General features: G+C 42.1%; 1 protein-coding gene across 1 annotated transcript; it reads left to right on the top strand.

The window, feature by feature from the left end:
- The first annotated feature begins 3642 nt into the window (after positions 1-3642).
- Positions 3643-9243, top strand: c1h15orf40 (chromosome 1 C15orf40 homolog). The gene is given in 4 exon segments (NM_001165166.1): positions 3643-3959; positions 8298-8427; positions 8599-8726; positions 8818-9243. Coding segments are annotated over 4 exon segments (549 nt in total). The 5' UTR covers positions 3643-3761; the 3' UTR covers positions 8911-9243.
- Positions 9244-16023: the final 6780 nt, after the last annotated feature.

The following is a 16023-nucleotide window of genomic DNA, read 5'->3' as shown; positions in this document are numbered from 1 at the left end:
AAACTCCACTCGCCGTGTTTGGAGGAAGAAGAAGGATGAGTACAACCCCAAGAGCACCAGCCCAACCGTGAAGCATGGAGGTGGAAACATCATTCTTTGGGGATGCTTTTCTGCAAAGGGGACAGGACGACTGCACCGTATTGAGGGGAGGATGGATGGGGCCATGTATCGCGAGATCTTGGCCAACAACCTCCTTCCCTCAGTAAGAGCATTGAAGATGGGTCGTGGCTGGGTCTTCCAGCATGACAACGACCCGAAACACACAGCCAGGGCAACTAAGGAGTGGCTCCGTAAGAAGCATCTCATGGTCCTGGAGTGGCCTAGCCAATCTCCAGACCTGAACCCAATAGAAAATCTTTGGAGGGAGCTGAAAGTCCGTATTGCCCAGCGACAGCCCCGAAACCTGAAGGATCTGGAGAAGGTCTGTATGGAGGAGTGGGCCAAAATCCCTGCTGCAGTGTGTGCAAACCTGGTCAAGAACTACAGGAAACATATGATCTCTGTAATTGCAAACAAAGGTTTCTGTACCAAATATTAAGTTCTGCTTTTCTGATGTATCAAACACTTATGTCATGCAATAAAATGCTAATTAATTACTTAAAAATCATACAATGTGATTTTCTGGATTTTTTCACAGTTGAAGTATACCTATGATAAAAATGACAGACCTCTACATGCTTTGTAAGTAGGAAAACCTGCAAAATCGGCAGGGTATCAAATACTTGTTCTCCCCACTGTAACTGCCTTTATTTTACTAGACCCCAGGAAGAGTAGCTGCTGCCTTGGAATAATAAATACAAATACAACTCAGTTGTCAGAGAGGAAAGAAACCGCTCAGGGACTTCACCATGAGGCCAATGGTGATTTTAAAACAGTTACAGTGTTTAATGTCTGTACCATGAGAAAATTGATGATGGATCAACAACATTGTAGTTACTCCACAATACTAACTTAAATGACAGAGTGAAAAGAAGGAAGCCTTTACATAATAAAAATATTCCAAAACATGCATCTTGTTTACAATAAGGCACTAAAGTAAAACTGCAAAAAAGGTGGCAAATAAATTTAATTTATGTCCTGAATACAAAGCATCATGTTTGGGGCAATCCAACATGACATCACTGAGTACAGCTCTTCGTATTGTCATGACGTTGGCCTCTTTGGTTATAGCAAGCCCATCCCCCTCTCCCTAACTCCCCCTTTCCTCCTTCAACTAGGTTGCTGTGGTCAGAGAGACGTCGTAAATTCCTGAGGATCTCCTCATGGACACATAGTAGAGAGAGAGTAAATTTTCATAGAGGACAAAGGAAATCCTTCCACCTCACAGAACTTAAGGTACGAACAAATGTCATGTTCCGGAGAAAGTATAAAAGATTGGTGAAGAATCCAGCTACGAACTGGTCCGTTTGTCACAACTTGGGAAAGCTCATGGGAGACGGTGTGGCCACATTACCATAACGCTGTTTATATAATAGCCTCAGATATGAGGTTTACATCTAATTGTTGTATAAAATGAATGAGTATAATACTGTTTGTATAATTGTGTAATATGATTTTGGACTGTTTAATGAAGAAAAATACAATTCCCTTTTGATTTGAACTAAATCAGAGGACCGCCCCTGAGCTCAGTTAGAGTCAGGCCTCCTGGGACAGCCCCTTTTCTGCCATTCCGAATAAAACCCAACTTTGAGAAATTATCAGCAGACCCGAGTTTACCTCAATTACGAGATGGCTAAAGGTTGTAGACCATGTTTTTCTCCATTAGGAGGGCAAAGGTTGTAGACCATTGCTGAATCTTTTAACCATACCACGTGGTTAAACTCTTAGACTATCGATACCGACAGAATAAGAACAAGTCTTTGATATTAATTACTAGTCTGCAGCTAGGAATTCAGTATCATTGAATGCGAAGAACGACAACCGCCGAAACATCCATTCTATAACGAATGTCACTCTGAACAATTCCCTCTAACCAAGAGAGAGAGAGAGGGAGAGGGGCAGAGAGGGGGAGAGAGACAGACAATTCTACAAAAGAAACAAACTTTTCACCAGCGATCAAGACGACACACTGAGCGTAAATATATATATTGATTGCAATTGTTCCCGAATGAGTGAGAGTTCATGTGTAAAGGATTAGCATTTCAATTGTTATAATTATTAACTCTGTAGTGACTTCTTAGTCAACCCCCACTTCCCCTTTTGTCTAACAAGCCGCCATGCCAGTTTAGCCCACTAGGGCACATTCTCCTATCATTTCATGTAACCACATTTACCTTGTTTGTTTGTTTGTTTATGCATTTCTGTGAATTACTTAGTTAGTAATAAATAAATGTTTTAAGACAATTGATGTATGGATGACTCATAGTGAAGACTGGGTTCGTGCAGATAACCAACAATTTACGACGTTTGGAATGAGACTAATGTGAGGTAAAGTAAATAATTAATTAATTCGAAGACTAATTGATCAGATAAAATATCTGACAAGTTAGTTTAGGAAATGATAACTTTGTAATCTGAATATTTTTCCTTGGTGCCCCGACTTCCTAGTAATTACGGTTACATGATTAATCAGTCTAATCGCGTAATAACTAATTACAGAGAATCTTTGATAAAAACTATCAGTCTTCAGTTAATGATAGTAAAGAAACGACAATATGTTCAAGCATGGTGGTGGCTGCTTCATGTTATGGGTATGCTCGTCATCGGCAAGGAATAGAGAGTTTTATAGGATAAAAAGTAACGGAATAGAGCTAAACACAAGTCCTAAAGGAAAACCTAGTTCAGTTTGCTTTCCAACAGACAATGGGAAACAAATTCACCTTTCAGACAGGACAATAACCTAAAACACAAGGCCAAATATACACTGGAGGTGCTTACCAAGAGGACATTGAATGTTTCTGAGTAGCCTAGTTACAATTGACTTAAATCAGCTTGAGGATCTAAGGCAAGACTTGAAAATAGCTGTCTAGCAATGATCAACAACCAATGACAGAGCTTGAATATTTTTTTAAAGAATAATGTGCAAATATTATACAATCCAGGTGTGCAAAGCTCTTGCTGTAATCGTTACCAAAGGGATGTGAATACTTATGTAAATGAGCCACTTTATTTTCAATAAACTATCTAAGATTTCTAAAAACATGTTTTCACTATCCTCATGTAACACAAAAATGTGGAATATGTTGAGGGTTATGAATACTTTATGAAGGCACTGTACAGCCTAATCTATGGATTGTGCACCCATGAAATGCTAATATTTGTGTAAACTCTACACAGTTGTGTTCTGCGAGTGTCAGTGAGTAGGCTGATATCCCATTTCATGAGTGCACAATCAATAGGTTAGGCTGTACAGTGCCTTCATAAAGTATTCATAACCCTCAACATATTCCACATGTCCCCAATGCAATTCTAAAGTATAATACATCCACCGTGAGATTTCAAAATATTTTTACTTTTTTGTGTCAAATTAACTAATTATTGCATTTTACTGAATTTATATAACAACATTCCGACTTTGTTAAGTATTATCTAGTCCAAACATGGCATGATTCCACTATTTCTATTGGGACTTTTATTTTGAAAGCAAACCGGAAATTACACTTGTTGCTAATCTTTAGTCTGGCTAGCTTCACATAGGTCCCAGACAGCACTGTGTGCAGTAGCTTTGTTAACATTTTCTGACCGCTGTGCCTTGACGTTACTGGAGATAAAATAAATAAATAAAAAAGCACTGTAGTTTGAATAGTCACTGAGATTCCTTGATGTTCACCCAAACCCGTTCTCTTCGTTTAACCCGGACAACATTATTTCAGGTGTTACATTTGAGCAACTTTATCCAAAAGCATCTGTCTCTCTACTTCTGTCGGAGACTGTCCTCATCATCACACCAGCTTGAGGGACCTTTGTCAGCAAGAAGAAATTACTCTGGAAACCATAACATGCCCAAAAAGGACAAAACGGTAGGGCTGTGCTAAAACAATGTCCGTGTAGTACAACCTCCGCCCAGTACAGTACCCTGCCCAGCCCAGAATTAAGTTACTATTACTAGCCGGCTACCACCTGCGGTACTCAACCCTGCACCTTAGAGACTGCTACCCATACTGTTTTACCCACTTCACATGTATACACATGTATATACTGTATTGTAAAAGTCACTTTAAGCTTGATCCGAAAATGTGGTCGGAGACTTCCTATGGAGGTTGTGACGCAATTACGGAGCCTCTGGGGCATGCAGAGGCCAAATCAAACTCTGTTCCGTTCTAAAATGTTGTAACATTGCGGAGGGCTCTGTATAGCTCCGCATTGACTTGCTTGGCTGACAGTAGGCGGGGTGGTATGTGCAGTATAAACACTAACTTCCTTTAACAACGTCCTTCACAATAGCTCTGCTCCACTAAGCTATGAAAGCCTTAAAGTCTGTGGAGGCTGCATTGCAATACATGCTGTACGGCCACGTCAATTACAGATTGACCATGGAGAGCCTATAAGGCTCATCCTATATAACTACTGCTGTAGGCTACACACGTTTTCATATACATATATATTCATATACTGTCCATAAACTGGCCAGCAGCATACCACCCTGCATCCCATTGCTGGCTTTCTTCTGAAGTTAAGCAGGTTTGGTCCTGGATGGAAGACCAGATGCTGCTGGAAGTGGTGTTGGAGGGCCAGTAGGAGGCACCCTTTCCTCTGGTCTAAAAAAAATGTATCCCAATGTCCCAGGGCAGTGATTGGGGACATTGCCCTGTGTAAGGTTCCGTCTTTCGGATGGGACGTCAAACGGATGTCCTGACTCTCTGTGGTCACTAAAGATCCCATGGCACTTATTGTAAGAGTAGGGGTGTTAACCCCAGTGTCCTGCTAAATTCCCAATCTGGCCCTCATACCATCACAGTCATATGATCATGCCCAATTTACAATTGGCTAATTCATCCCCCCTCCTATCCCCTGTAACTATTCCCCAGGTTGTTGATGTAAATGAGAATGTGTTCTCAGTCAATTTACCTGGCAAAATAAGGGTAAAATAAATCATGTCTATACTGTAGCGACCCAGGTTTATAAGGGAGGTTATCGACTCAGTCAATGGTGCTTCGGGCCATAAGTTTGTGGGTTCAGGTCGCGCTCCCTGCCAAAATGAATGATGTCCTATTGTATAGATAATAGAACGAAAATGAACTAAACTTTTAAGAGATCAGATTTTTTTATTTATAAATACTTTGACACACTTAGCTAGATTACCCACTTTCTTCCTTTCTGTAAGCATGTATTTTCAGATTCCACAATGATTATTTAGTTGTGGACACGACACCACCGCATTCCGTCTTGCTCTTGGCCCTCCTCATCTTTGTAAGTCACCTTGATTTTGCACCTGTGTGCTTTAACAGTTTTCTTATTAAAATTAGCGAACTCCATAACAGTAGCTAAAGCATGAGGCTATAGCAGCACACAGGTAGACTACAAATGCATGCTGGGCGGGGCATGCCCTGAGCTTGTGAAGTGAGCACTACTGGGAGCGGGCGAGAAGTCCAACACTCCAAGCCTTTGGGAAACTCGAAACTCGCTCCAGTTAAAAATTGGACACGCTCCGCTCCAGCTTCGCATGCAAGCAACAACGCAGCTAACTTGGCTAGTCTTATGGGGTGAGCAAACAAGCTAGCTAATTAGCTAGGTAGTCTTGTTAGCTAGCTAGCTAGCCTGTTATCTATGCTGGTTGTTAGCTTACATAACTGATGTGTATAATTGTAAGGGATACTTTTATGGAAAATATTAACATTTACAGAGTGGGTGAGCTCCATTCTTGACAGGCTGATCAGATTCAATAGCAGCCTGAGAGGTTGATACAGTGCATTCGGAAAGTATTCAGACCCCATCCCTTTTCTAAATTTTGTTACATTACAGCCTTATTCTAAAATTGATTAAATATTTTTTTTCCCTCATCAATCTACCCACAATACCCCATAATAACAAAGCGAAAATAGGTATTGATAAATGTTTGCAAATGTATTAAAAATAAGAAACAGAAATACCTAATTTACATACATATTCAGACCCTTTGCTATGTTTGAACAACTTGATTGGAGTCCACCTATGGTCTATTCAATTGATTGGACATGATTTGGAAAGGCACACACCTGTTTTATAAGATCTCACAGTTGACGGTACATGTCAGAGCAAAAACCAAGCCTTGAGGTCAGAGGAATTATCCATAGAGCTCCGAGACAGGATTGTGTTGAGGCACAGATCTGGGGAAAGGTACCAAAACATTTCTGCAGCATTGAAGGTCCCCAATATCACTGTTGCCTCCATCATTCTTAAATGGAAGAAGTTTGAAACTACCAAGACTCGTCCTAGAGCTGAGCAATCGGGGGAGAAGGGCCTTGGTCAGGGAGGTGACCAAGAACTTGATTGTCACTCAGACAGAGCTCCAGAGTTCCTCTTTGGAGATGGGAGAACCTTTCAGAAGGACAATCATCTTTGCAGCACTCCACCAATCAGGCATTTATGGTAGAGTGGCCAGACAGAAGCCACTCCTCAGTGAAATGCACATGACAGCCCACTTGGAGTTTGCCAAAAGGCACCTAAAGGACTCAGAACATGAGGAATAAGATTCTCTGGTCTGATGAAACCAAGACTTAACTCTTTGGCCTGATTGCCAAGCGTCACATCTGGAGGAAACCTGGCACCATCCCTACGGTGAAGCATGGTGGTTGCAGAATCATGCTGTGCGGATGTTTTTCAGTGGCAGGGACTGGGAGACTAGTCAGGATCAAGTGAATTGTGAATGGAGGAAATTACAGAGAATAGAAACCTGCTCCAGAGCGCTCAGGGCCTCAGACTGGGGCAAAGGTTTACCTTCCAACAGGACAACGATCCTAAGCACACAGCCAAAACAGTGCAGGAGTGGCTTCTGGAAAAGAATAACCTTGAGTGGCTCAGCCAGAGCCCGGACTTGAATCCGATCAAACATCTCTGGAGAGACATGAAATTAGCTGTGCAGCGACACTCCCCTTCCAGCCTGACAGAGCGTGAGAGGATGCGTGAGAGAATGGGAGAAACTCCCCAAATACAGGTGTGCCAAGCTTGTAGCATCATACCCAAGAAGAGTTGAGGCTGTAATCGCTGCCAAAGGTGCTTCAACAAAGTACTGAGTAAAGGGTCTGAATACTTACATAAATGTAATATACTTTTTATTTTGTGTAGATTTGTAAAAATATCTAAAAACCCATTCTTACGTTGTCATTATGAGGTATTGTGTGTAGATCGATAAGGGGGGAAAAATATTAAATCCATTTTAAAATAAGTCTAACATAAAAATGTGGAAAAAGTAAATGGGTCTGAATACTTTCTGAATGCTCTGTAAATCAGGATTCTACCTGGTTGGCTGTTCCATAGGTTAAGCTCCTTGCAGAAAGATTAGCAAACAGTGCATTATGTAAATGATCAAGAGTTAATTCCTGGCAGTCTGATTAGATTCAAAAGCAGCCTCAGAGGCTGGCAAGTCAGGATGCTGCCTTGTAGGCTGTCTGCATGGATCCTTACAAATAAAACAGCCTACAAGGCAGCATCCTGATTGAATCTGATCAGCCTGCCAGGAATAGAGCTCACCCGCTCTGGTTTATATGCATCAGCCTATAAAGCGCTGACAGTTAATCTGCCTGCAAGGAGCTTTACCTATAAAACAGCCTAAAGCATCTAGATATCAGCCTTTGAGGCTGAAATTTAATCTGATCAGCCTGTCAGGAATGAAGCTCACCCACTGTGAGTGTAAATATTATACACAAAACATGAAGTGTGACTTCTAATTACCCAAATATCAGTTATGTAAGCTAACAACCATCATAGATAACAAGCTAGCTTGCTAGCTAGCTAACAAGACTACCTAGCTAACTAGTTAGCTCAAAAGACTAGCCAAGTTAGCTGCGCTGTTCCTTGCATGCGATTGGCTGTAGTCTTGGGGGCAGCAAGCAGACTGGGAGACGAGCTAGTCTGTCAGGCATCGTTCAGGGCTTAAATACCCTGCGTTGTAATCAACCTGTGGCTGCTTGATGAAGTGGTTATCATGCATCTGAAGAAATTAATAGATCATTTGTGGTACATTTATTATTTTGTGATCTCAAACAACTTTTGTTGTAGTGATCATGAGATAAATAAGTTGTGATCTTGACATAATGAGGACAATTTTTTATTTTATTCATATGTCCTCTCTGGAGAGGTTTGAGTCAAATGCACTTTCATGCAGACCAATGGCTACTTACTACTGTACTGTAAAAATGTTGTCCCTCTCTCTTCATCAGAATAAAACTGTAGGCCTACAGAAGCCGTCGGAGAAACCTTCACCTTCTGGGCCAGTAGCTCGAAACAAGAACGGAGTGGTGACAATTTCAGTGCACGCGAAGCCTGGATCTAAACAGAACGCAATTACAGGTGCACTCTTTTTGTATACCGAAAAATGGTGGCAATAGAAACTCAACTACGAGACTAATTGAGGGCTAGCCCCATATTTGTGTGCCCACATTATTTGTGTATTTTTTGTGTGTAATACATTTAACGTAGCTGGGCTATGTCATTTTTTAAAACAAAAATGATCTTTCCCAGATGTGTCTATAGAGGCAGTAGGTGTCGCTATTGCCGCACCGCCAACAGATGGGGAGGCCAATGCGGAGCTTGTGCGGTATCTCTCCAAGGTGCTGGAGTTGAAGAGAAGTGAAGTCGTTTTGGACAAGGTTTGTTTATATAGCCTACTGTGTTGCCCGTAACAGAACCGTTTTAAATTGAAACTAAAATGCTGCATCATGTCCTTATGTCTCTCTGCAGGGCTCCAGATCCAGAGAGAAGATTATTAAAGTGACTGGGTCACTAACCCCGGAGCAGGTGTTGGACAGGTTAAAGCAAGAAGCTTCTGGATGACATCATGGAGGACATTGTGTTCCTGGTCCTATGCACCTTTACAGTATTGGTTGATTTTAAGACATCTATGGAAAACAGTTCAGATAAAATAAGATTGTAGCTATGTGTTTGCATCAGCTGATACATACACCAATAAATACACAATATGTGACATGCCCTATATGGAAGCATTCTATAATTATTTGACATGTGTAGGGGTCTGAAATGATTCTCAAAATGTTGCTAGAACCCTTGTTTACGGAGGCCATCCTCTCTCTTTTCTCAGAAATAATTAGCTTATCATCTTTTGCACTATGATAGTTAAAATAAAAAATAAAAATATGAATCACAATGAGTTTTGCCTCAGGTGTGGTTACTTATTTGATTGCTATTGTTGTATCATGTTCATACTGACAAAGTTATCTTAAGTTACCACCTTTTCAGCCCATCTACCTTCAGTGCAAAAGATAGCTCACGGTATGTAGAAATGGCACTGGAATGTATAGCGTCCGTTTAGGGGCTCCTGTCCAATTCTACTATTTTGTGTGTTTTTTTGCCGCTGATATTAACTTTCTTTGTACATAATGTTTCTGCCACCGTTTCCTATGACCTAAAATAGCTTCTGGACATCAGAACAGCGATCACTAACCTCGACTTGGATGAAGAGTTCTACTTCAATCAGTCGGTGGCGCAGGACATACTACCCACCCCGGACCAGGCCCTAATCCTGACACTCGGAAGAGAAAGAGATATAGAGGCCGATGTGCAGGTACCCTGATGAAACTATGGCGTCAAGTTAATAATCCACCTCTACCCCCTGTTCTATTGGTGAATGTACAATCACTGGAGAACAAACTGGATGAGCTCCGTTCAAAACTATCTTATCAACAGGACATGAAGAACTGTAATATCCTGTTTCTTGTAAACTTGGCTGAACAAGGACGTGGATAATATTCTAGCTTGTTTTTCTCTATGCATCGGCAGACAGAACGGCAGCGTCGGGTAAGCACAAGGGGGGTGGTGGTGTGTGTCACTTTGTTAACAACAGCTGGTGGGCGATCTCAAATATTAAGGAAGCCCCAAGGTTCTGCTTGCCTGTGTTAGAATAGCTCATGATAAGCTGTACACCATATTATTTACCAAGACATTTCATCTATATTTTTCGTAGCTGTCTATTTACCACCACAAACCGATGCTGGCACTAAGACCACACTCAATGAGCTGTATAGGGCCATAAGCAAACAGGAAAATGCTCATCCAGAGGCGGCGTAAGACTGCTAAATATTTAACCAAAAAGCTACCCGGACGATCTGCATTGACCCTTTTTGCACTAACCTTTTTGACTCATCACATACTCTGCTGCTACTGTTACTATCTGTCACTTTGTCTACCTCAATTACCTCTTACCCCTGCACATCGACTCTGCACTGGTACCCCTTGTATATAACCGACTTATCGTCTGATTTAAGTGGATGTATCAAGTGACATCAATATGGGATCATAGCTTTCACCTGGATTCACCTGGTCAGTTTGTGTCAGAGCAGGTGTTGTTAATGCTTTGTATACTCAGTGTATGTTTTGTTTATTTTCTTTGACCTCATGTTGGTACCAGTATTTATTTCTGTATCTGTTTTTCTTCTCATTATTTTACCCCGCTTTCGTGGTATCCAATTGGTAGTTACAGTCTTAGCTCCTGTAGGGACTCGGGAGAGGCAAAGGTTGAGAGCCGTGCATCCTCCGAAACACAACCCAACCAAGCCGCACTGCTTCTTTACACAATGCCCACTTAACCTAGAAGCCAGCCACACCAATGTGTCAGAGGAAACACCATCCACCTGGCAACCGTGTCAGAGTGCACTGCGCCCGGCCCGTCACAGAAGCTGCTAGGGCTCAATGGGTCAAGGACGTCCCTGCCGACCAAACCCTCCCCTAACCCGGGTGACGCTAGGCCAATTGTGTGCTTCCCCATGGGTCTCCCAGTCGAGGCCGGCTGCGACAGAGCCTGGACAAACCCAGAATCTCTAGTGGCACAGCTTGCACTGCATTGCAGTGCCTTAGACCACTGCACCACTCGGGGAGGCCCTTTTATTTCTGTATCTTATTGTGTGTGTGGGTGTAGAGGGCGTGGTGGAGGGGTCTGCATAATGAAAGGGGACTTGGAACATCTAACATTAAAAAATATCAGAAAGAGCAAGCAGCAGCTAATGAATCAGTGAGAAAATAATGAGGCAAGAGTACCACTCAGAGTGAAAGTAATTTCATCTGTGAATCAGCTTCAAAAGGGTGAAGCATACACACTGGTGGAAGAAGACCTAAGATTTGAAAGAACAGCAATGAGATGTTCTCCATGCAGACTACACTACTCTGTGTGACCAGAAGGAACACCAAACCTCTCGCCTGACACTCATCTTAGAAAGAACAGGGACACAAGATAAAACTCTTACAACTTTGGACAGAAGTATCATTTCTCAACAAGGTGGTTCAACTCGTAACTTCTGCTTCATGTTTATCTGTAACTGTGCCATCTGGCAACGTTTTTTATTTTTCAGTCAACACACCCATTCTCTAGATGCTGGCTGAGCAAGTGAGATCATCCAGTTTGTGTGGGTTACAGCCTTCAAACATACTTTCCACATAATGTGCCACTAAACTGAAATGAATGACACTTTGACATGAATGACATTTTCCTTGGGTGGCTGTGTAATCATGTTCTTTGACCTTCAGCTGCTTGTCAGGATGAGGGATAGTGCATTACATTTCAGGCTGTGGGAACACCAGTCCCTGTTCTGTGCCTGGTGTCTGGGAAAATATTTTAGACATAAAAAGCACCTCTCGTGTCTAATGTGGACAAAGAGACGTGACAGGCCTGTCTTCATGACTGAATCTATCTGGAAGAAAGACAAAAACAAAATGTCCTCCTGTGCCCTGTGAGGACTGTGGGGCCTTTGACCTGAGTCACCATTTCCCTTAGTCTCAATTTAACAGAGTAAGAACATCAATCACATCAATGAACATAGTTGTCCCCTTTAATCTGCCACAATTTCACAATCCTTTCAATAACAGTGACATATCTTGTCAGAGATTCATCTGGACATAGAGCTTGAAGAATTTTGAAAAGGTTCATTGGCAAATGTTGCGCACTCCAGTTGTGGAAAGATCTTAGATACTTACCCAGAAAGACAACTTTAAACGCTGCCAAAGGTGACTAACATGTATCGACTCAAGGGTGTGAAAGTAAATGAGATATGTCTGTATTTCATTTGCTAACATATATATATTTTTTAAATCACTGTTATTATGGGGTATTTTGTGTAGATGGGTGAGAAAATGTTTCATCCATTTTAAATTCGGGCTGTAACACAACAAAATGTGGAATAATAATATGTATTTACAGGGCCTTCAGAAAGTATTCACACCCCTTTACTTTTTCCACGTTGTTGTGTTACAGCCTGAATTTAAAATGGATTAAATTGAGATTGTGTCACTGATCTACACACAATACCCCATAATGTCATAATTTTTTCCAAGATGAAATGTCTTGAGTCAGTAAGTATTCAACCCCTGTGTTATGGCAAGCCTGAATAAGTTCAGGAGTAAAAATGTGCTTAACAAATTGCATAATAAGCTGCATGGACTCATTCCGTGGTCAATAATAGTGGTTAACATGATTTTTTAAAAACTACTCCATCTCTGTACCCCACACATACAATTACCTGTAAGGTCCCTCAATCAAGTAGTGAATTTCAAGCACAGATTCAACCACAAAGACCAAGGAGGCTTTTCACGGTCTCGCAAGAAGGTCCCCAATTGGTAGATGTGTAAAAACATTTAATAAAGCAGAAGCTGAATAACCTTTCTTGCAATATGGGGCTCCCGAGTGGCGCAGCGGTTTAAGGCACTGCATCTCAGTGCTAAAGGTGTCACTACAGACTCTGGTTCGATTCCAGGTTGTGTCACATCCGGCTGTGATTGGGAGTCCCGTAGGGTGGCGCACAATTGGCCCAGCGTTGTCCGGGTTAGGATTTGGCCAGGGTAGGCCGTCATTGTAAATAAGAATTTGTTCTTAACTGGTCAGGTATTTCACCATGAGGCCAACAGTGCTTTTAAAACATTTACAGAGTTTAATGGTTGGGTTATGAGAAAGCTGAGGATGGCTCAACAACCTTGTTGTTGCGGCAGGTAGCGTAGTGGTTAGAGCGTTGGGCCAGTAACAAAGACTGCTGGATTGAAACCCCGAGCTGAAAAGGTAATTTTTTTTTATTTCTGAACAAGGCAGTTAGTCCACTGTTCCCCCCGTAGGTCGTCATTGTAAATATGAATTTGTTCTTAACTAATTTCACTAGCTAAATAAAGGTTAAATAAATTTAAAAATTGTAGTTACTCCACAATACTGACCTGAATGATAGTGAAAATTTGGAAGCCTGAACAGACTAAAAATATTCCAAAACATGCATCCTGTTTTCAACAAAACAATTAAGTAATACTGCAAAACATTTACCAAAGAAATTCACTTTTTTGTCCTGAATACAAAGCGTTTTGTTTGAGTACCACTCGAGTACCAAATCTGTCGTTCTGCCCCTGACAGTTAACCCACTGTTCCTAGGCTGTCATTGAAAATAAGAATATGTTCTTAACATACTTGCGTAGTTAAATAAAGGTAAAATAAATACAAAAAATAGTTATGCTTGTCAGAATAGGATAAAATGAAACGGAATAGACACTTGGAGATGAATTCACCTTTCAGTAGGACAATGACCTAAAACAAAAGGCCAAATCTACACTGGAGTTGCTTACGAAGATGACATTGAATGTTCTTGAGTGGCCTAGGTACAGTTGACTCAAAATTGACGTGAAAATCTATGGCAAGACTTGAAAATGTCTGTCTAGCAATGATCAACAAGCAGCTTGAAGAAGGTCAATCCATTTGATTAGCTATTTAGCAGCCTTGTTTTCCTCTGAGGTCCTGGGTGGCAGGGAGCTTGGCCCCGGTGATGTACTGGGCCGTACTCACCACCCTCTGTAGCACCTTGCCATAGGGTGCCTTGTAGTTACTGTAAATTACTGTTTCTTGTAGTTACCAAGTGATGATGCAGCCAATTAAGATGCTCTCAATGGTGCTGTAGAACCATTTGAGGATCTGAGGGGCCCTTGTGTTGATGGTCAGCATGGCGGATGTGTTGTTGCCTACCCTCATCACCTGGGGGCGGTCCGTCAGGAAGTCCAGGATCCAGTTGCAGAGGGAGGTGTTCAGTCCCAGGGTCCTGAGCATGGTGATGAGCATGGAAAGGTTCTCAGCTGTAGTCAATGAAGAACAGTCTTACATAGGTATTCCTTTTGTCCAGGTGGGTGGGGGCAGTGTGCAGTGCAATAGAGATTGTGTTATCTGTGGATCTGTTGGGTGGAATGCAAATTGGAGTGGGTCCAGTGTGTTTTGGATGATAGTGTTGATGTGAGCCATGACCAGCCTTTCAAAGCATTTCATGGCTATGGATGTGAGCGCTACGGGGCGATAGTCATTTAGGCAGGTTACCTTGGGGTTCGTGGTGGTCTGCTTAAAACAAGTTGGTATTACAAACCGGGTCAGGGATAGGTTTAACATTCCAGTGAACACATTTTCCAGCTGGTCAGTACGCGTCCTGGTATTCCCTCTAGCCCCATGGCCTTGCTAATGTTAACCTGTTTAAAGTCTTACTTACATCGGCTATGGAGAGATAGATCACACAGTCGTCCCGAACAGCTGGTGTTCTCATGCATGGTTCAGTGTTGCTTGCCTCGACATGAGCATAGACGGCATTTAGCTCATCGTCTGGGTTTCCCTTTGTAATCCTTGATAGTTTATAGTTTAAGCATGTCAACAGTTTCATTAAGATGAGAGGTGAGCTCAACTTTGTAGCAAACTCTATAGCAAACTAAATGTAACATTAAAGCACAACCGAAAAGTAATTAGGAGACAAACATTTAATGAGTGTCTTAACTGATAAGAGACCTTGTTTTGATCAATGGAGGAAGTTTGATTGATTTAGGTTGTACGGAGGTGAATTGCTATTTCTGTTCCTGGGGATGAATTGAGATTGATTGGGTCAGTTGGTGTTATTGAAGTCCTCTCATCTGGCAGTGACATTTGTCCTCCTCAATCACTACTGCTTGATTCAGAATAGGTAAAGCAAGAATTTTCTGTGAGATTTTCCTGGTAATCTGGCTAATTTTCAAAAAAAAATTACAACACAGAGGAGATTAAGGATGGAAGCTGTTGGAGGATGGTGGGTGTGTTGGGGAAATGGGGGTGGAGGGATGGGGTGTGAGCACAGTGAGTTTTGAAGACGGGCTATGTAGGCAGCGCTAAACAGACCTCAAAAGAAGACGAGCGGGAACCAAATTGTGGCCAACAGCCTGGCGGAAATTGGCAGAGGAACAAGGGGAGGATTTTAAACCCTTTTACTTGCCCCTCTTTTGATGGATATTTATAGCAGGAGGTTTCACAGCACTGAATAGTGGAAAACCCATTTTTATTGTGCCCCGGGCACACAGAACTGGAAAATAAGATTTGGCTTTCATCCTTGATGCGCTTGGTTGCGACGAGATTACATGATGCCGAATCCTAACTTTAAATAACTCCGACAAACTGTCAATCTCAATGCATGATTTTACCAGTTTAAGTTATGTACATATGACTCAAGTTGATAATCTGCCCTATGCAAGGATGAAAAATACTGTATATCCTAATCATAGTACATTGTATTACTTTTTTTTTACCCTGTTTTCTCCCCAATTTCATGGTATCCAATTGGTAGTTACAGTCTTGACTCATCACTGCAACTCCCGTACAGACTCGGGAGAGGCGAAGGTCGAGAGTCGTGTGTCCTCTGAAACACAACCCAACCTTGACACAATGCCCCCTTAACCCAGAAGCCAGCCGCACCAATGTGTCGGAGGAAACACCATGCACCTGGCGACCTGTGTCAGCGTGCACTGCGCCCGGCCCGCCACAGGAGTTGCTAGAACGCGATAGGACAAGGACATCCCTGCCGGCCAAACCCTCCCCTAAGCCGGACGACGCTGGGCCAATTGTGCGCCACCCCATGGGTCTCCCGGTCGTAGCCAGCTGTGAGAGATCATAATACATTGTTGAACAGT

The sequence above is a fragment of the Oncorhynchus mykiss genome, chromosome 1, assembly GCF_057628025.1.
Source record: "Oncorhynchus mykiss isolate SJ-2025 chromosome 1, ASM5762802v1, whole genome shotgun sequence".
NCBI lineage: Eukaryota > Metazoa > Chordata > Actinopteri > Salmoniformes > Salmonidae > Oncorhynchus > Oncorhynchus mykiss.
Note: the sequence above shows the minus strand (reverse complement) of the source record. Positions and strands in the feature narration are given on the sequence as shown.